General features: G+C 49.2%; 1 protein-coding gene across 1 annotated transcript in view; it reads left to right on the plus strand.

Annotated features, from left to right (window-relative positions):
• DISC1 (DISC1 scaffold protein) overlaps positions 1-21,670 on the plus strand; it is a gene marked incomplete at its 5' end in the record, with an annotated part of 201,804 nt that overhangs the window by 17,389 nt on the left and 162,745 nt on the right. The window contains 2 exons of the mRNA XM_080936621.1: positions 10,549-11,531; positions 13,520-13,589. Of these exons, the coding sequence (XP_080792747.1) occupies positions 10,549-11,531; positions 13,520-13,589 (1,053 nt within the window). The remainder of the gene's footprint in view (positions 1-10,548; positions 11,532-13,519; positions 13,590-21,670) is intronic.

A 21,670-nucleotide genomic window follows, 5' to 3' on the forward strand; every position in this document is an offset into this window, starting at 1 on the left:
AGTTTAGCCGTGTAGTTACTGACAGAGCCTGGAAGACAAACCTGCTGGAGCCAACTCTGAGACAAGTCTTTCTCCTCGTGGGTCTAGGAGAGGTGTAGCATCCCTGAGCCCTTCTGCTTCTGCCCAGTTCCCGTTCCCATCCACACACTCCCTCTCATGTCACCAGGGCCTCTCTTGGAGGCTGGACAGGTTTAATCCTTTCTGGTTCTCCCCCAAGATAAGCTGGGTAATTGAAAATGTGCCCACGAGTATGTGTAATCTCCAAATTGGAGGATTTGAAACAAAGCTGATTAGAGGCTTCCAACTGTAAGCGTGGGACAGAAAACTCTTTCTTTAAAAGACGCTGTCGATACCGGAGAACTGAGAACCTCGGCGGGCTGCACATGGCTGGCGTGGATTCTGTGCAGAGTACGCATGGGGGCCTGGAGAGGGAGTGGAGTGCAAGCACAGGGACTTGAGTTATTTTTCTAGAAGCTATGAATGTTAGTGTGCATTGCAGTGTGCATGGTGGTGCACAATGGTGTGCACCTGCAATCCCAGTGCTAGAGAGGTGGAGACAGGAAGATCCCTGGGGCTCGCTGGTCTTACTTGTCAAGTTGCAGGCCAATGCCAGATGTTGCCTAACATAAAAAGATGGTCACCACCAGAGGAACAACAGCCAAGGCTGTGAGTTGTCTGACTTCCATATGCACATGCATGTGTACACACACACGTGAATTTGAACATGCATATGTATATGCACATGGGACTCTGAACACACACGGTGGCCCTGACACAGAAAAAGAGAGGAAACTGGGCTCAGGTGGCCTCCCTTTCCTCCTTCCCCAGAAGCTGCCTCTGTCCCTCACAGCATGGACTCAGGACACACATGTCTCTCTGTAGAACAGCTCCTCTTCCCCACTGGGTCAGAGGCACACCAGGAGGTCTCAGGAAGGCAGACTGGAGGAGAATTTCAAGTAAGAAAACCACTGTTGTCTGAAGACAGAAGGCTGACATGACACAGAACATGCTGTCCAGCACGGACCTGGAAGTAGGAAGTTCAAATAGGATGAGTTTGTGGTTTGTGCTTTGGAAACCAGAGGAAGGTGGTGAGAGCCAGTGTAGCAGGCAGAGGGGTTGTCTCTGCACCGTGGAGACAGGAGACTCTCTTGCATTTGAAGCTTGCTTTTTCATGAGATCATTTACACACTAGCATGGACAAGCAAATCTCTAAGAAAAGGCAAGCTCATGAGCCCCACATCTTTCTTATCATCTCCCAGGGAAATTAGCAGCAGAGTTAACTTTCCCCAGGTGGTTAATCAAGGTTGGGGGAGGGATACTTTTGTAAGGGGTGAGTGTTGGTGTAAACTGGGTTTGACGCTGGACACCATTTTCTGAACGTCTAGGACACCCAGTGTTTTGTCCTGACTGACGGTGGTTGGCGCTGTTCCTCACCGGTGATCTGGATTCCAGAGACCGAGGTCATGGTGTCCATTGGGTGCTGCTTCTCTTCTGGGTCCACTGACCCCTGCCCTGAGGGTCACCCTCTTCCTGGCAAGTGCAGCCTCGAATGGTTCAGGTATTTGTCCTTTCAATTCCAACCTGACAGGTCACCTGACACCATCCAGGTCTGCACACAAGCCACCAACACACTCTGAATCCCAGCCCTCGGGGAGCAGCCGGCAGCTCTGGCTCTCAGCCCGCTCTGGCAGATGGCCCTGATCTGAGAGTTTATGTAATATCTGTCTGATGGCAGTGACTGCAAGAGACAGTGGCATCTCATTTAAACAATTCAACCATCATCAACCATGCTGCTTTGGGTACCAGAGCTTGCAGAAAGAGCTGGGTGGGAGCTGCTTCCCACAATGTGGAAACAAACGGTTGTATCCGAGGCTCACTTCAGATATGTAGAGTCCAAGGGTTCCTCACACCCCCACTCTGAGGGTCGAGTTTGCTGCTTTCTCAAGATCACATCATATAGACGCACCATAAAGACAGGAAGAGCCAAGCTCTGAGCAAGTAATGAGCATGGCTTGTACGTAAATGAATTCTTGAAGAGTTTAGTCTGCTTACTCTTAAACATCTTGAGTGAGCTTGCTGTCTCTTTCCTTAGGGTATTTATCATTGAAACAAACGCTTCGTTTCCAAGTAGCAGGTTAACTGATGTCTAGTTCACTGCTTCAGTACTGTTACTCCAAAAGCTGACGGTATTCAAATCAGACAGGACCAAGTCATTCTGACTATCAAGCTCTGTTCTCTGAACATGCAGAAGAACCTGGAAGTTAAGGGTCGACTGGTAGTCATTCCAACTACTTAGGAGGCTGAGGCAGGAGGATTATAAGTCCCAGGCTTGTCTGGGGTACAGAGTAAGTTCATCTTAAGCAACTTTTGAGACCTTGCGTCAAAGTTTACAAAAGATGGAAAGGGTCTATGTCTATAGGTCAGCGGGGGAGTGTTTGCCTAGCACCCATAAAGCTCTGAGTTCTAGGCTCAGCAAAAGGAGTGCAGCAACAAAGAAAAACACTGGCAAAATGCAGACATTAAATCATAGGGGGAGTTTCAATATTAGTGAGACTTGAGGAGGCAAATGCTTTTGTTACATTTATTTATTTGTGTGAGTGTGCATGTGAGTGTGTGTGTGTGTGTGTGTGTATGCACGTGTGTGAGTGCCCACATATGCCACAGCACCTATAGAGCCAGTTTTCTCCTTTCATCATGTATGTCTCAGGGATTGAACTCAGGTTGTCAGTCTTGGTAGCAAGCTCCTTCACTCACTGAGCCATCCCGATGGCCCCAAACTAGAGAAGTTTTCCAGAGGACTCAGAAGATTGTATGTTTACTGCTCCAGTTGTCAGTGTGAACCCGGGTGAGCAGGACCTAAACATAAGGCCTATTAAAGTCTCATGCAACAGCCGACTTTATTCAGGGCATCAGACATTTTATATCCTGAGGGTTAAGCATCTCCCAAGTAACGCCTACAACCGTAAGGGAAATCCGGACGTGGAAAAACTTGGTTTCCCATAGGGTCATCCGAGTGACAACAGCCAGAGTAAACTCAGTCCTATCTGCCACACCTAGAAGAGGCACAAAGACACATTCCAAGGACAATGTTGTGTTGAAGAAACCGAGGCCACAAGACCTCTGTGTCTTGTCTTCTTGGAGTTTTCTCACAAGCACTCAGAATTCCCCTCACATGACTCCACCTTTTGGACTGTGTCCCAAACGGTTGTAAAAGACAATTAATTGTATTACTTCTCATCTCAGACCCATCAGTTACAGATCCCACCCTCAAGCTGCTATGACTGGGGACTGTACAGATGCCACTTCAGCCTGGCACCGTGCAGATCAGATTCCCTCCGCTGCCCTCACATGCCTGCACCAGGGTCCAGAGCTGGCATGTAGAAAGCCCTACCCCCCAGACACACAGGCACACAGATAGACAGACACAGATAGACATACACACGTACACATACGTGCACGTTCTTTCCTGGCAGGACCGTGTGATGCTGTTGTCAAGTCATCTTTTGAGTCAGGCATTAGGACTGGCATGAGCCTTTTATGTGGGCTTAACATTCTGAGTATTATGAAAATGAAGTATGGGCTTGCTTGAACAGTGCTCCTGTCTCTGGGGAAGAATTTACACGTGCCACACTGATAATTTGGAACCATTTTGTTAACAAACACATCTCCAAGTTGGCATTAGGGGGGCGAGGGCGGGGATGGGGGGACTTTTAGAGAGCCCCAGAAATGAGCTCCTGTGTAAAATGTGGCATTAAAAGGAAAGCCAGGACGTTGTGGGTGACTTGAGCGGAGGCTCTTTTGTTAGCGCGGATGCAGGAGCTTGCTGTTCTTTGCTGTGCAAACATATGGCCAGAAACCCAAGTTGCTGAGCTGTTTAGAGATAAGAGCAACAGAGAGGGCTCCTTCTGGTTCATCCATATTTCATTAGGGCAGCAGTTGAAAGATTCATTAGAGACGCCCATCTGTAACAGCGTTCTTCAGGGGCTCAGATGGAGGCTGGGTTTTCTGAGAACCACTCTTCCCATGCACGGAAAAAGACAACTGTTTATGAGAATCAGTAGCCCAGCCCAGTAAAATAATCAGAGCATGTCTGTGCTGACGGGAAACACAGCGCCCATCCAGAAGGGATACAAGAGTTTGTTCTGATCTCAGTATGCATGGCCATGGCCCCGGAACATGGATTTGGGTTGCCCTGAAGGACACGTTCCGCTGCGGAAGAGGTTACATGAGCGTTTATAGTCACGCCACTGTGAAACACAAACAGTCGTACTGCAAGGTGTTGATCTGATATTGTTGGGAATAGGGGGGACTGCAGATGGGTGGTTATGATACAACAGGGACATCTCTGCTGTGGGTCTCAAAAGGCTGTCTGATGACAGTCTTGGCTTGTGGGTTGGTAGAAGTTTAGTGGGTCTGAGGGGGAAGTTCTTGGTCAGGGGTGGGCAGGGATCAAGAGATCACACCATGGAACACCCCTGTTACTGTCCTGGAGGAGCAAAGATAATCCCAAGAGACACCTGTGCCCTCTCCTTTTGGAGCAGTGGGATAATGGTCTCACTGGGACCATTAGAGCAGTGTTCACCAGGGTCTGGGGGAGGAGTAGGAGGGCGCCAGTCTTTAATGGGCACCATGTTTCAGTCTGAGATGTTTAAAATGTCCTTCGGATGGATGGTAGCCATGGAGGAACAACAGCGTGAATGAACTCAGCTCCCACACATGGTAAGAATTTTGTTGTGTGTAGCTTAGTAAAAAGTACTGAAAATATCCTGGAGAAGATGAATCGAAGCCCCAGAGAGGACTAGGGAAGGCAAAACCCTGAAGCCTGTGGTTTTCAAAATATCCTGTTAGGAGTCAGTAAACAGGGGTTCGCTTGACTCCACTCTTACAGTTTGCTGGATGTTTCTGGTGGAACAGAGAGAAGCATGTGACAGTGTCATAGTTCTCTCTCAGTTCTAGAACCTTCTTTTGGTTACTGTGCTAGTCAGGGTTCTTTGGAGAAACAGAACCAATAACTGAGCGAATCTCTCTCTGTAAAAATGGGTTTATTAGGGTGGCTTACAGGCTGTGGTCTGACTAGTTCAACGTGGCTGTCTCCTGATGAAAATCTAAGACTTAGTGGTTGTCTGGCTAGGTGTCTCTGGTGCCTTCTGTCTGAGGGCATGCCGGTAGAGCAGAAGCTCCCTTCCTCAATGTCCTTTGTATAGGCTGCCCCCAGAAGGCGTGGCCCAGATTAAAGTTGTATTTCCCCACCTGTAATGAATAATCCAGTCCCCACAGCTGTACCCAGGATCTTGGGTTTTGGTTAATTCCAGGTACAGTAAGGAATGGCCAGCAGTTCCCCACCCTAGTGACAGTGTGTGTTTATGTTTGTTTGTAGGCGTGGGTAATGGCAGAGAAGTTTGCTGTTTTATTCATAGTCCTTCTGTGCCGGAACATTAAATATTTATATTTATTATTTTTCAAAATTATGTGTACATGTGTGGTGTGGGGGTTATGTGCATGAGTCTCAGAGTCCAGAAGAGGGCCATCAGATCCTCTGAGTTACAAACAACTGGGAGCTACTGTGTGGATGCCTGGACCTGAACCCCGGGTCCTCTGGAAGAGCATCCAGTGCTCTTAACCACTGAGCCATCTCTCCAGTCCCGCAGGGTGGCTCCTTAACTGCTAAGCCGACTCTCGAGCAGCTCTGTGCTGTAATGTTGACAGCCAGGTAGGAAGAGTATGCTGTTACCATGGCCTCAGACTTCCTTGTTACTTTGGATTTACACTGAGTAACTTGGAAGCTGAAGGTACCATCCTTTCCCCCACAGCACGTGTCTCCAGAGGACAACCAAGAGCTTGCCGGTTGGTCCTTGCTTCCCACTAAGCTCAGCATCACCCTTTGCTCTGGCCCTGTGAGGTTTTTATTTCGGTGGCATGCGCGCCACACTCAGCCCAGGATGGAGAGAACCTCTGGCAAAAGTAGAAGTTTGTTCACCTTCTCAGGGCAATTGAGGAAGAAATAATTCATCTCTTTATATTCTTATCGGTTTTAAGTTTGTAGACACGTAAAGGCCCTACTGTGTGGCCACAAACTCAGGATGGGTATTTGAGGTGAGAGATAGCCAGCTGTGCTGAGCAGTGTGAGCTGACCTTTTGGACTTTGGCCAGCCTTAGGCCAGGGGACACAGCCAAGTCTATTTATTGTCACCGGGACCTCTAGTTCTGTGGCCGGTTTAAAGCTTCTCCTGTTGCTCCATCTTCATCAGCATGGGCACAGCCTCCAGCTGCTCTGGTTCATTTTAACTGAGCAGTGACCAGCAGGTATTGAACAGCTTCCTTGTTGAAGGGTTAGTTCTCAAGTTTTAAACAGCCTCTCAGAGAACCCGCCTCCTCCCCAATTGCCCAACTCCCTCTCCTAGCATCCTATGAGCCAGTGTTTCCAGGGAGTTGTTGGACTGTTCAAAGAGGCCCTTTGACATCCAGCTTGGTTTCAAGCACCTGTCCCTTCCCTACCATCTTGGAGCCACAGGGCTGGCTGTGGGGTATGGGGGCGATATGGGGTTCTGTATCAGGTGGTTTGTGCTGGGAGAGGAGGCAAGGCTCTGCCCCCTGTTCCCCAGAATCTATCTCTTACGGAGTGGAGGCTGCAAAAGATGAAGCGGCTGCTCCAGGCCCTTCTCTTGGCTCAGCTGTTGCAGGACAGACGGACAGAATGAGGTCATCTCAGGGTTTTCCACAGCAGGGTGAGCACATCTGTTTCCTGGCTACCCAGCTGAGCCCTCACTTTGGACCTTACCCTTTTGGTGCCTCTCTTTCCTTCCTGTCTGGCTGAGCCTCTATCCGGGGCTGACTGTGCTCAGCATAAGGAGGAAGTGTGGCCTTCTCCAGCTAAGCCATATAAACGCAGCCCTTTCTCAGTTGCAGGCCAGAGCAGCCCATGAGGTCACGATTCAGGAAGGATGTGTGAGCGACAACTGATCTGTAGTCTTAGTGGACCCCAAAGACTGCCTAAAAAAGAAAAGAAAAAAAAAAAAAAAAAAAGGAGGATCTGTGTGTGCATACAGTCACGCACCTCTCTCTCTCTCTCTCTCTCTCTCTCTCTCTCTCTCTCTCTCTCTCTCTCTCTCTCTCTGTCTCTCTCTCTGTGTGTGTGTGTGTGTGTGTGTATGTGTGTGTGTTGCACTTTGGTTGTAGAAGGCTTGAAATCTTCCTAGCAACCTGACCTTAACCCTGCAGATTCCATAAGTTTCTTTCAGAATGTCAGTGCCTCTGCCCAGTCCCCTGAGTCCCTAAGCATTGAATGAACACTGTGGTAACCTCAGCAGCGGGCCAGACATGTGAGCCTCCAGTTAGCTGCACAGTGGGATCTGCTTGTGCCCATTGTGTTTGATAAATGTGTGTGTGTGTGTGTGTGTGTGTGTGTGTGTGTGTGTGTGTGTGCATGTGTGCATGTGTGTATGTCCCTAGGCAAAGTAGACACCTTTCTCTGACTGGTCTTAACCTGTAGGCAATGAGCCTGTGGCTCTCTAGACTTACAGGCCACAGCTAGAGCAGTTGGGGCTCAGGTCCCCAGGAGGGTGACACACAGGCATTTGGAAAGAATCATTTATTAGCAAGTTACTCTGTACTTACTCTTTGAACAACAGAATGGCTCTGTAAGTGATGGTATTTGGGCTACAAAATAATTAGAAATCTTTTGGCCCAAAAGACAGTATAGTTTTGCTGGACTCACTGCTTAGGATGTGAAGTTGTCAGAATCTCCACTGGCCACTGTGACCAGAACACAAGTGTTCTCTGTGACTGGGTCTTTAGTGATTCTCTTGCCAGCTTTACAGAGTATGGGAGGGACAGCTGTCCTTTTGGAAACCCCTCTATTCCCTTTTGAATTCTGAAGCCCTGGTGGGTGCTCCAAGCTGGTGGGGCCCTGATCCTATGCTGAGCATCATTCTGGGGATGGGGTGACAGATGGGGGAGGGACAGCTAGGTTACAGGAATGACCATGTCAGCTACCCCACAGCTGTAATGGCCCAATATGTTGTTATGAAGTAACAGGGAGCAGAAACCTGTCATTTGTCTGTCATTGAAGTCATTGTCCCAGTTTGGGACTAAGAGAAAGTAGAAAGGATGAGCTTGGGGGGAGACAAGGCTCAGGGTTGAAGCAGGCTTTGGGAAGTCAGAACTGAGATCTCAGAATTTAACACAAATTTCTGATCCATCCATCCATCCATCCATCCATCCATCCATCCATCCATCCATCCATCTACCCACCACCCACCCCATCCACCTATCCATCTATCCATCCATTCATCCATCTATCCATCCATCCACCCATCCATCCATCCATCCATCCATCCACCTATCCATCCATCCACCTATCCATCCACCCATCCATCCATCCATCCATCCATCTATCCATCTATCCACCTATCCATCCATCCATCCATCCATCTATCCATCTATCCACCTATCCATCCACCCATCCATCCATCCATCCATCCATCCATCCACCTATCCATCCATCCATCCATCCATCTATCCATCTATCCACCTATCCATCCACCCATCCATCCATCCATCCACCTATCCATCCATCCATCCATCTATCCATCTATCCACCTATCCATCCACCCATCCATCCATCCATCCATCCATCCATCCATCCATTCTCTCTCTTTCTCTCTCTCTCTCACACACACACACACACCTGGAACTTGTCAATTAGACTAGGCTGCCCAGCTAGAGATATCTTCTTGTTTCTCTACCTCTTGAGAGCTGGGGTGTGTACCACCTCCTTCAGCTTTGTGTGTATATATTTGTGATATATGTGAATATGGTGTATGTCCTTGTTAATGGGAATATGTTTGCCTGTGTCCACACCACATGGAGGTCAAAGGTCAACAGGGTATGTCTTTCCTTATCTTTAATTTTTAAAAACAGGTTTTAGATTTATTTATGTGGACAGGTGTGTTTTCTGCATTTATGTGTATGTACCACATATGTGCCTGGTGCTGGGGCAAGTCAGTTGTGGGCGTTGGAGCCCCTGAAAATGGAATTAGATATGCTCATGAGCACCATGTGGGTACTGGGAACTGCATCCTGGTCCTCTGCAAGAGCAGCGAGTCTGGAGCAGTGGCCCATTTACATCGTGGAGATGGCGGCCTTAGAAAACCTGCCCTCGCAATCTGTTGGTCTGACGCGTGACTGAGAAAGCCTGCATTTCTTCATTTACCTGAAGTTGGCACTAACAAGGTCACTCGGTACCTACTGTACCCTTTGCCACTTCTCCAGCCTCTCCATCTTTAATTCCTGAGACTGACTCTTTCACTGAGCATGAAGCTCACCAATTTGGCTCCATGGGCTGCTTGGTGAACTGCAGGGACCTTCCTGACTCTGCCTCCCAGCATGGACACTGCAAGCATATACCATCACACCCAACACTTTAACCTGGGCCCTGGGGGTCAAGCTCAGGTTCTTGGGCCTGTACAGCAGACACTGGACCTGCTGAGCCATCTTCCCAGGCTGTAGCTAACATTCTTATCACATGTATATATTTCAGGTCCTATTCTAAACCGTTTATATGGATACTAATAAGAACCTTCTATTTGGGGTCCTTCTAACCTTTACGGGGGGGGGGGGACTGAGGAACATAGAAGCCGAACATCCCATAGAAGGTTACACAATCAGCAGTTGATATGGTCAGATTTAGACCAGATGATGAGGTGACAGGATTCCTCACTATTCCTGTTTCTTAGGGTAGCTAGGTGAGGACTCAGCCCTGAAAGTCCACAGTGTGAGGTGACAAGATAGGTGGCCTCTGTGTCAGAGCCAGTGTCTTGGGGTTTTACTGCTGTGAGCAGATACCATGACCAAAGCAAGTCTCATAAAGGACAACATTTAATTGGGGCTGACTTACAGGTTCAGAGGTTCAGTCCATTATCATCAAGGCAGGAGCATGGCAGCATCCAGGCAGGCCTGGTGCAGGAGGAGCTGAGAGTTCTACATCTTCATCTGAAGGCTGCTAGCAGAATACTTGCTTCCAGGCAGCTACAATGAGGGTCTTATAGCCTACACCCACAGTGTCACACCTACTCCAGCAAGGCCACACCTTCTACTAGTGCCACTCCCTGGGCCGAGCACATACAAACCACCACAGCCACCGAGGTCTCAGGGCTACACTGGGAAAGTGGGGACATGGATACTCGGCTACTACAAATCCGTGTGTCATTCTGTAGTGACTGGAATACACGACCAAGCTCCACGCTGATATTTCAGTGTCAGGTGGCTTGCTCCTGGAGGGCCATGGCACGTGTCATCGGCACTAGGGCAGTTGCTGGGTAGCCACCAAGGCTGTGTCCCCAGGACCTGCACTGACATGCTGTCAGACATACAGTAGGCCTGCCGTTCTGCAGGTAGAGGCTGGGCCGCAGGGCTCACCAACCTTTGATTTTAAAATACCATGAGTTTTCACGCGGTGTCTCTGATAGGTGTACTCAGAGACCTGCATGTCTAGCATGCCCTCCACCTGCAGCTCCTACTGACTCAATATATGCTGTTTTCTCTTCCCAGACAGTGGGCCCGGCTCACCGCCCGCAGCAGCCCCTAGGAGGCGGCGGCTGACACGGAGGCCAGGCTACATGAGAAGCACAGGCGGTCCTGAGATCGGGTTCCTGTCTCCAGCAGTGGGCATGCCACGCCTGATCTCAGCAGGGCTGACAGGCCAGGAGTCCCGCCACTCACAGTCCAAGGCTGGCCAGTGCGGCCTTGACCCCAGGAGCCACGGCTCATTGGTGGGCACCCCTTTTCTCAAGAGCTCCCTTGCCTCTGCTGTGGCCTCTGTGGGCCACCTGCACCCAGCCCAGGGCTCTATGAGAGAAAGGCCAGTGCACTTTGGGGTTCATTTTAGGAGTGACAGCAGACAATCTGAGAAGCAGACTGAGCCATGTAAGCCTGGAGGCAGTGGGTGTTGGCAAGAGTTTTTATCTTCAGACAGCTCTAAGTCTCTGGCTCCTAGCCTTGATGTGGCCACGAACAAAGGAGGATCGAGGGGCCTGAAGACTGTGAAACCTCTGCCATCACCGGCGTTGAATGGCCCCGCTGACATCCCATCCCTTCCTGGCTTCCAAGACACCTTTACTTCCAGCTTTAGCTTCATCCGACTCTCCCTCGGTGCTGCTGGCGAACGCGGAGAAGCAGAAGGTTGCCTGCCGTCCAGAGAGGCTGAGCCCCTGCAGCAGAGCCCCCAAGAGATGGCAGCTGAAGCTTCTGGCTCAGACAGGCCCCATGGGGACCCTCGGCATCCCTGGACCTTCAGTCTCCACGCGGCTCCGGGCTTGGTGGACTTAGCTCAGGTGACAAGAAGCAACAGGCAACCAGAGTGTGGCATGGTCTCCTCTTCGGACGCTGGCTTCTCTTCCCAGGATGCATCCTCCGCTGGTGGGCGAGGCGACCAGGGCGGCGGCTGGGCAGACGCCCATGGATGGCATGCTTTGCTGAGGGAATGGGAACCCATGCTGCAGGACTACCTACTGAGTAACCGCAGGCACCTTGAGGTGTGTGTCCTTCAGGAATCTGTAACCCCACCCCCACCCCAGCTCGGTGTTGGGTGGAGGCAGGGAATGGGCAGCTGACTGGGTGCTGGTCCCGGAAGCTGCAGTGGCTCCTGGGATGGCTGACCGAAAAGGCGTGGCAGCACATCCGGCTCCTCCGTATCTGAACACGCATGCTCTGTCTGCTCTCTGCTTTCTGGCTGTGTGGCTTAGGTGCTGGCGTGGCCTCTCTGATGGGCCCATGCTTCTCCACAACCTTTGACCTGTAGTGTGGTTTATTCAGCATAGGGCCCTGGGGATTGGCAAGATGGCTCAGTGGGTAAAGGCACTTGTTGCCAAGCCTGACTACCTGAGTCTGATCTTCCAGAACCCGAATGGTGGAAGGGGGAGCTGACTTCTGCAAACTCTCATCTCCCCTCGCCCTACAGTAAACAAATGTGATGAAACAAGACACCGGGAGGGTAAGGGCGGGGCAGCCAGCTCAGGTTTGGAAAGAGGGAGAAGTTAGGAGGAGAGAAGTCTGATTGGGCAGGTCCCATCCTCCCCTGCTTTGCTTCATTGCCCCATGGGCTGTGTCGGTCCTCCTAACAAGAGACTCTGTGTGAGTGTGTGTGTGTGTGTGTGTGTGTGTGTGTGTGTGTGTGGTATGATGTGGTGAGTATGAATATGTGGTATATATGTATGAGTATGTGGTATGTGTCTACGTGGTTTGTGTGTGTATGTGTGTGTATGGTACATGTGGTGTGTGTGTGGTGTATGGTGTTTGTGGTGTGTATATGGTATATGTGGTGTGTATGTGGTTTATGGTGTATGTGGTGTGTGTATATATGTGTGTGTGTGGTATGATGTGGTATTAATATGTATGTGTGTGTATGGTTTGTGTCTGTTTTGTGTGGGAGTGTGTGTGCTGTGGTTGTATGTGGGGGCTGAGGACAACCTTAGGTGTCATCTTCATTTCTGTCATGGTGCTGGAGTGCAACGATCAGGCAGGTGGGCCTTGGGGACTCTCCTGTCCCCTCCTGTGGGGTGGGTCGCAGGCACGGGTCACTTGTCCAGTTTCCTATGCGAGTTCAGAGAACCAGGTTCAGGTCCTGACACCTGCCAGACAAGAGCTTTCCTGACTTCCCATCTCCTCAGGGTCCAGTGTCAGTGTTGAGAAGCAAGCACTGACCACAGCTGGTTGGGAGGCTGTTTTGGGAAGGAAGGCGTGGCTGCCTGTGGCTCCTCACTCCCTTGTCCAGACCTCCCTCACCCCTGTGCTGGGGCTGGAACTAGGGCCGTGTGCTTGTTAGGTACACGTCACTGAGCCACATGTGTAGCTCAGGCAGTGGCTTCCCTGTGACAGACCCTTCAAGCAAGGCCACAGCCCTTCCCGAGCTGGCCAGCCTGGAGACAGGTCGGTGCCCGGCTCCTCTTGGCCCTCACTTCCCACGTCCCCCTTGCTGTGAGGCTCTGAGGGTTAGAGCAGAGGCTACTTACTTGGCTTGCAGCACTTCATGCTGATAATGGCATAGCACTGAGGTGTTTGTAACAGTCTAAGTCTTTCTGGGGAGTTCATGCTTACCTTGTGTTTTTTTTGTTCAAATAACTTTTTTCTTAAACATGCATTTGGCATTGGAAAACTGTATATTTGTGTGTGTGTGTGTGTGTGTGTGTGTGTGTGTGTGTGTGCTTTAAAAATAGTTTAGATAGAACTTCACTTTTAAAATAGTTTCCCTATTTAAAAACAGTATTGCTTTTCAGGGTTTTAACTTTTTTTTATTACAGTTTTTGTTTGTGTGCATGTGTGCATCACAGAGAACACCTGTGGGAGTTGTGTGAGTCCTGGGGACCAAGCTCTGGCCTTTGGGCTTGGCAGCACAGGTCTTCACCCTCGAGCCTCCCAGACAGCCCACTCTTGAAATAGATTTTAGGTGCTTGTAGATTTCACAAAATGAACTTGCTCAGATTTGTAATTTGTGTCTTATGTTTTCCCCTTCGCACCAACACAGGTCACTTCCTCAATTTTAATGCTTCAGAAACTTCAAGAAAAAGCGGTTGAGGACGGCGATTATGACAAGGGTGAGTTCGAAGCTCTTCCTAGATAGTTTCATCGTTCTCGCTGATGTCTGTCCGGACATCTATCCCCGATTCTTGGACTCTGCCTCCTTCATGCTGGGAGCTGTGGGTTGACTCTTGTGGGAGTCTCTGTTCTGGGACAGCTGGCTAGCCTCTGCCCTGTTGGTCTGTGGATTTCAAAGCGCTTTGGAGCATCAACCTCTCTGGTGGTTGAACTTTATTGATTGGCCAGGAGCAGGTGTGGAATCTGCTCTGCAGGAAGCACATTAACCCATCACCCTCCTGCCTGTAACTCACAAATCAGCCACACCCAATATGGCACCCATGCTGTGCCTGGTAACATGGGGCAACAGGGGCAGGGGGAAGCAAATGCTGGTCCTGTCTGTGGGATGGCGGTGACCATCCCAGGGCTTTCTGACTTCATTTTGTCCACACGAGATGTAGAAACGAGTTGTATTCATTCAAGAGATGTCAGGCAACCCAGAGCTTGGCATCACACTCTCATGATTAAAAGCATCCAAGAGAAGAAGGACAAATGAGGCAGGGTGGGGGAGGGGAGGAGCTGGTCAGAGGCCACTGAGGAGCCAAACAGGAGTGGGACCAGAAGGAGGGGGTGCTGACTGGGCCGGGTGGGTGGAGATGAGGACCTTTCAGGGGTGGCTGGGTGTGGGGAAAGGAGGGGGCTTAGGGTAACTTAGAGTTCCTCCAAACACTGGGGCTGGCAGATGCTCCTGCTTGTGTCCTGGTTTAGGCTGCTGTCTGATTAATGCTCAGGCCTGTGCGGTGTCACTCCAACCGCTATGCCTTGAGTCGTTGGGACGGCAGCCATGTTGGCATCTGTGAGTGACTGCTGGAAGGAGCTTGTCAGTTCCTCTGAGGAGCAGGGGTGCACTGTCCTCTCTGTGTGCCCTGTGAAGCTTCTCTTTAGAGAGGGGGAGGGATTGGGGATGGAGGTGGGACTCTTCGGTTCTCCGGCAGGTCAGCAGGTTTCATATGGTGCTGGATGAAGGGTAAGTGGCTGAAGGAGCACAAGTGTCTTCCATGATAGGCCTTGGGATCCGCTGCACCACGGGGAGAAAGAAGCTCTGCCCAGGCCAGCTCACTGCTGGCTTGTCTGTCAGAGCCCTGGCTTTCAGTGCAGCACTGCATGAGGTTGTTGTCACTGTAAGGAGCTGACTCCAGTCCCTCCTCCTTCAGGACATACCTGTGTACCATGTCACACGAAAGGGACCACACCTTTTTCCCACCACTAGACATAGAACGTTCTGGACTTGGCTCTCCCACTGGTCTTCTATCCAAGATGTCATTTTTATCTTTTTCTCTCAACATCTCTGTCACAGTTTGGGAATAAAATTATGATGCACTTATCAGAGAAGTCAGAGAGGGAGTCGTCCTTCGGTATCCTTCCTGGGTGCCTTCCTTCATTGCTTGTATTCATGGGCGCCCTCCTGTAGCGCCCTTCTGACTTGCTCTTGCTGTGTGCTCAGAGCTTTTGGAGTGAGCCTAGCACTCTACACTTCCTCTAGTCTCCAGAGGACTCAGGGGTTGAGGTTTTCGGAACTGTGGCTATAAGATTCTTCCACAGAGGGGCAGGCTACAGGGCAGTCTCAAGGGGACATCTGCTTGGTTCAGAGTAAGTCACATCCTGTTTAAGTCCTTGACAGTTGGCTTGTATGTTAAGCTCCAGTGTGCTTGTGATGAAGTGTATATCTGGTCACTGGGCGTTTAGTAAATGCTTCGTGGGGAATGAAGGTGTTTTGGTACCACACTCCCACCGTCTAGAGCGGATGAGGAGAAAGCATGACCAGCTGCTCATGGCAGAACGGTTTTGTTTTGGGAGGTTAGGTGTGTGAAGGGACAAGGCTGCGGGAGGCAGATGTCATCCTAGGATGAGACTTGACACTGTTGTCTGTGATGAATGAACCTGCCCCAGATCACTTAGGTGACTGTGGAGGTTTGGATGTCAACTGTCCCTGAACCTCATAGGTTTAAACACCTAGTTCCTAGCTCACAGCACTGTTTTAGAAATCGTGGAACCTTTAGAAGGTGGAGCCTAGCTAGCAGAAGTGGGGGAGGGGGAGTCTTTGAAGGATGGATCCCTTTTGGGATTTGGTCTGTGTTCTCTGCTGTCTGGTAATCATGATATAAGACCCTCTATTACTTGCTCTGACTGTCATCACCACCACCACCACCATGATGAACAGAGACCCTGCTGAAACCATGAGCCCAAATAAAACCCTTCCTCCTTACATAGCTTCCGGGAAGAACAGGGTAGTGAGAAAAGTAAGTGCCGAGTTCTCATAGCTCAGTGGGATTCTGGGTCACTGGGTCCTCATCTACCTTGAGCTGACATTTATGGATTTGTCAAAAGACCCAGGAATATTACTTTAATTCTCACCTAGTTTCTCCAGGCTTCTAAACACATAGAAAGAATTGAGATTTATTCACGTCCTGTATGAACTTTCTTTTTTGCGCATATAAACAACAGCATACTAGTTCTCCGTCTTGGGGAAGGGTGTGTGACAATTGTGTGTGACAATTGTGTGTGCCGGAGGACGAGGGGAAGCTACAGAACATCCGTATGCCCCCAGGTTTCTGTTCCTTTTTCCTCTCCTGTCTGCTCAAGAGAAAGATGTGGTTGGCACAGAATAGAAAGTTCCATATTTTATCTCATTTAAATCACAGCAAGTTTACACTGCAACACCTTCTGGAGCGACCCCCTAAGGACTCGGACTCCTCCTATCTCCCTTGCTGGGAAGTCCACTTCTTGCTTCTTTTATCTTTTCTACCCTCTGGGAAGGACTGGAGGGAAAGAATACTTTTGGTGTTTGTTTAGGGTCCTTTTCCCAAGAGACACTTCCAGCTACATTAGGTCAGTGCCTGCCTGTGGCTGTGGTACTGAGGGTAAGAAAGGGACTTTAGGGGAGATCACTGCTTGAATGCTGGGGTGTAGAGTAGAACTCTAGGAGGGAGGAAAAGGTTCTCCACAAGGATCTTCCAAGCTCTTGATCCTGTATCAGTATCCCCACGGCAAACTGTAACCCTGTGGGTAGCTTCACTGCCAAATGAGTGAGGAGAGGTGTGAGGTGGAGCCGAAATTCTCTGGACCTTAGCATCTGTGACTCTGTGTCTCAGTCTCTCTGTGACTCTATGTTTCTGTGTCTCTGTCTCTGACGCTGTGTCCATGTCTCTGTGTCTGTGTCTCTCTGTACTTTTGGTCCTGTGTGTACAAGTATGTGGAGGTCAGAGGTTTGCTGGGAACTGAATGTGGGTTCTCTATAAGAGCTGTAAGTGCTCTGAATTGCTGAGCAGTTTTTCCATCTCCCAACACACCTTAGTAAAAACTTGAATGTTGTGGCATTATAGTATGTTTAGATGTATTTAGTTAGGATTAGAATTGTGTTACAGTTGGGTACACACACACACACACACACACACACACACACACACACACACATACACACACACATTTCAAATCAAGTTGCCTATAGTGTTTAGATAGTAGTGTGCACCATGGAGCTGAAGAGTGTGTCGAATCTAACAGTAAAGCCAAGGGCTGCTGCAGGCTGAGGTGGACTGTACTGTGTAGGACAAGGATGTGGGGAGCTGTGGTAATGACAATGTGCCCTATGGTGGCTGCACATCGGAGCCATCCCAGGACACATTCATACAGGACTAAGTTCTCCTCTGGGCTGTAGGAAGTGGGGCGTCTTAGAGGTAGACCTATGCCTCTCAAACTCACGCTCTCCTATTGGTTTCTAGTTGCCTCTTGTTGCCAGTTTTCCAGAGACTTTTGTGCTACTCTTCTCCAGGAAGCAAAATGTCATATGGTCAGGATATGAAATGTACTCGTGGGGTTGGAAGGTTGTGAACGTTTGCCAGGTGGATCCTCCCTGGAAGGAGTGTGTCACTTGGGGACAGGTCTTGAGGGTTATATCCTGGTTCTTGGTTCTCTTCCTACTGCCATCTTCCTGCTTGGTGCAGTCATGTGACCAGTAGCCTTGTGCTTCCCTATTGTAGAGAAGAGCTACTCCCCCCTTCATGCCTGCCCTGCTGTGACAGACTGTCTCCTCCGAACTGTGAGCCCAAGTAACCTCTTCTCACTAAGCTCTTTGTGTTGGTATTTTATTTATTGTCAGAGCCATTAACTAATACACGAAGTAACCATTGATCGATGTCTGATCACGACCGTGTCAAGAGGGTTTGTATGTGGGGCTCTGGAAAAGCTCCATCCATTAGCTGGGTATTTTGCATATTACACTAAAGAGCTGACCAGACCACAACCTGCAATTGAATTGATTGATTGACAGCTTCTACTGGCAGAACGTTCTAGCTCTTCTATTTCTTTTTTGCACAAAGTGACAGGAACAATTAACTTATTTGACCCAAGACCCTTAAAAACACCCCTGTGAGCTGTGGAAAAATTGGTGATAACGCATTTATACATTATTTTCAATTTTTTTCCTGTATGTTTTCTGTTGCGGTATTGTGAAAATGAGTTCTGAGGTATTTAGCATCTCCCTCTGTCTCTTTGGATAGGGATGGTTCAGCAAGTGCAGGAGAGAGCTCTGGGATGGGCGAGGAGACAGGGCGTGGGAGTGGCCTCTGTTGTTTGCCCTGCTGTGTGCTTTTGGGCTTGTTTGCTCCTGGGTACGGCTGAACCAGGAGTGTAACCCTGTTCCCTGGTGTGGGAATCAATGTGCTGGTGCTGCGTACCAGGCACCCAAAGCCAGTGCCCCATACACATTAGAAAGCACCAGAAACAGGCTTCTGAATAACCTGTGATGGCCGTTATCACAGGAACAAGAAGAAGGCAGGGCAGGATAATTTGGCTTCTTGCTTTCTCTGTAGCAATAGGAAGCTCATTGTATATGATCTGATTTCTTTCAAGATGCAAAAGTAAAACTGCAAATGAGGTAAAGCAACCCATCCTAAGGCATGCAAATTACAGTGAAGTGTTTGAAGTTTGAATGTTCTAAACATCTTAGTGAATGGGTTTTTCTTCTCTTCAGGGTAGGTTTCAGGATCTGTTTTCTCGTTAATTTTATGGGTTTTTTTTTTGGGGGGGTGATGACATTGAATGACACAGAGAAAATAAATTTGTAGCCCTGCTTGAGTTTAAGGAAGACTCAACATTGATTACGGTTGTAGTTAGTTTTAGTTTTGAATTATCAGCTTGACACAGCCAAGACTCACCTGACAGGAGAGATTCAATTGAGGAATTGCCTAGATAATACTAGCTTGTGGAAATGTCTACTGGGAAATGTCTTGATTAATGTTAAATGATGCTAGAAGATACAGCCCACTCTGGGTGGCATCATTCCCTAGGCAGGTGTATAAGAATGCTTGCTAAGCATGAGCCTGTGTAAGCCAGCCAGGTAGCCAGGCAGCCAGCAGCATCCTTCATGGATGCTGCCTCAGGTTCTTGCTTCAGTTATTGCTTTGACATCCCTCCACAAATGGCTGTGACCTCAAAGCTGAATAAATCATTTTCTCCCCTACGTTGATTTTGGTTAGAATGTTTTATTACAGCAACAGAACTGGACTAGACAATTGTTCTGTCTTTGTTTGCTCAAGATGTCATCTTACTGTGTAGCCCAGGCTGGTCTTGAACTCCTGACCCTTTTACCTCAGTTTATTATCACACAGCTAATTCCCTAAGAGCTATTTCCCAGACTTGATTATCCTGTTTTTGAAGCTAGGGGAGAAGGGTGGAACTGGACAGAAGGAAAGTGGGGCATAGATGCAGACAACACTGATGGAAAAGGGGGTGCTCTGTCCTGGGACCCTTCCCCTCCCCACTGACAGAGCTCTTCTGTGAACTCTGGCTTTGTGGGTAGAAAGGATAATGAGCCAAAAGAGGCGTCACTGTTCCCTTTAACACTACCACAAACATGGTGGCTGTTTCCTCTCCATAAAGTTGATATCCTTCCCTTAGCACTGTGCCTTGGGCCACTGGATGGCTTTTTGTTTGTATGAACCGTCCAGGTACTTGATTCAGACTCATGTCCTGTCTAATGGAAAACCACAGCCCTTGTGGTGACCGCCTGCTCTCAGTGGTGGCTCAGCGACTGTTTCCTCTAGCTGTAACATGATCTGAAGCCTGTTTCTGCTGTACTGTTTCCCAAGTCTTTGTTGTAGGGATGTGTTTGCTCTGAAGGCCCTGTCTACATGTTTAGCTTAATTGTCAACTTGAGCAAATCTAGAATCTCCTGGGCGAGGGGCCTTTGAGGATACTCATGGGGGCATTATTTTAATTACTTTAATTGTGGTGGGAAGACCTGCCCACTGTGGGTGGGGCCATCCCCTGGCTGGGATCCTGGCCAGTATACATGCTGTGTAATCACAAGCAGCCATTGCTCTCTGCTTTCTGTGCTTGCAAGACGGTGCCTTAAGCTCCCCAGGCTCCTCAGGATGCTGTGACTTCCCAGAAGATAGACTTTCGTCCTTAAGTTGCTTTTGTCATAGTATCTTTATTACAACAGCAGGAAAATGACCAGCAAACTGTCCTCTGGAGACTGGCCCCTAAAGCTTTTTTTAAAAAAAGTTACCCAGGTGACAAAAAACCAAAAATTTAAAAAACAAAAAATAAAAGTCCCTCCCCCAAAACAAACAATCCCAAAAAACCCTTTTCGGCAAATAACTATTTGACAGTTCACTGAAGTCACCACTGCAAGGAGGTGGGTCTCAAGTAGTACTAGGGGGCATCTTGGTGGTGATGTCTGCGAAAGGCCCTTTCTCTGATCCGCATTGGTGCCTGTGGCTGGAGGTCTCCAGGCCCAGTGTGACGAGCAGTCTCCACACAGTGTGAAGCAGCCCCAGGGCCAAGCCTGCCTCTGCTGTTCACTTTGCTTAACACAGTTACTGTGTGCCCTTCCCAGGAGCTGGGCCTCCCATTTGGCCAAGAGGAAAGGCAGCCCTCGTGGGTCAAGGCAGCAAGGCTCATGTTCAGAGTCAGGAGCGACTGTACCTGACTGACAGCTCCTCCTTGGATGTGGTGCTGGGGGATCCAACCCAGAGCTTCCTTCATGCTAGGCAAGCACTCTATCAACTGAGCCATATACCCAGATCTAGTTATTGTCATTTTATGGTTATTAATAGTAGAGAATTATGTGAGCCACATAATCCTAAGATTCAGTACCTTCGGGTCAATCTAGTGAAAAATCTGACAACAAGATCAGGTTCTTACCGCACAACAGGCTGTGTATTATAGTACAGGTCTTGTAAGTTCCTCAGGCTTTGATTTTCTCCGGTGTCACTAAGGCAACAGGGTCATTTGGAGAATTATCTCATTCTATAACTGGGGTTTTAAACAGTGCCAATTGAAATGGTGTGGTGGTTTGGGTAAGAATACGCCGCATACTCACAATGGCAAGTATATTTGAATGCTCAGTTATCAGGAAGTGGCACTACTTGAGAGGGATTAAGAGGCATGGCCTTGTTGGGGTGGGTGTGGCCTCACTAGAAGAAGTGTGTCACTGGGGGTGGGTTTTGGGGTTTCAAAAGCTCACAGTGGGCCCCAGTGTCTATCTCTCCCCGCTGCCTGTGAATCTGGATGTAGAACTGTCCACTGCTTTCCCAGCACCACATCTGCCTGTCGGCGACTGTACTTCCCACCAGAGCCAATTAAATGTTCTCCTTTGTAAGAGCTGCTGCGGTCATGGGTGTCTTCACAGCAATAGAACGCTGAGTAACTCAGGTGGCTTACCGTTATTGTCACCTGACGGGATTTAGAATCACCATGGTCACATGCCTTTTCAAATCCTTTTGGAAAGATTTCACTCTGGAGAGAAGACACCGATGTGGTGGGAGCTGAGCGCTGTGGTTCAGCTCTCCCGCCTCCTGACTGTGGGGCATTGTGAGGCGCAGCCTCACACCCGCTGCCATGCCTCCCCTCCACGATGCTTCCCATGCCCTTGAACCCTGAGCAGAAGATACTCTTCTGCCTTGACATTGTTACATTGTTTTCGCCACCACAAGAAAAGTAACAAGAAACTGAGCAGAGTGTTAGCCACAGCCCAGACCTTGAAGAGCCGGCTTAGGTGTTCCGAGGCCGTGCAGAGTCTTAAATTCACATCTTTTTT

This window comes from Micromys minutus, assembly GCF_963924665.1.
Source record: "Micromys minutus genome assembly, chromosome: 24".
Lineage (NCBI taxonomy): Eukaryota > Metazoa > Chordata > Mammalia > Rodentia > Muridae > Micromys > Micromys minutus.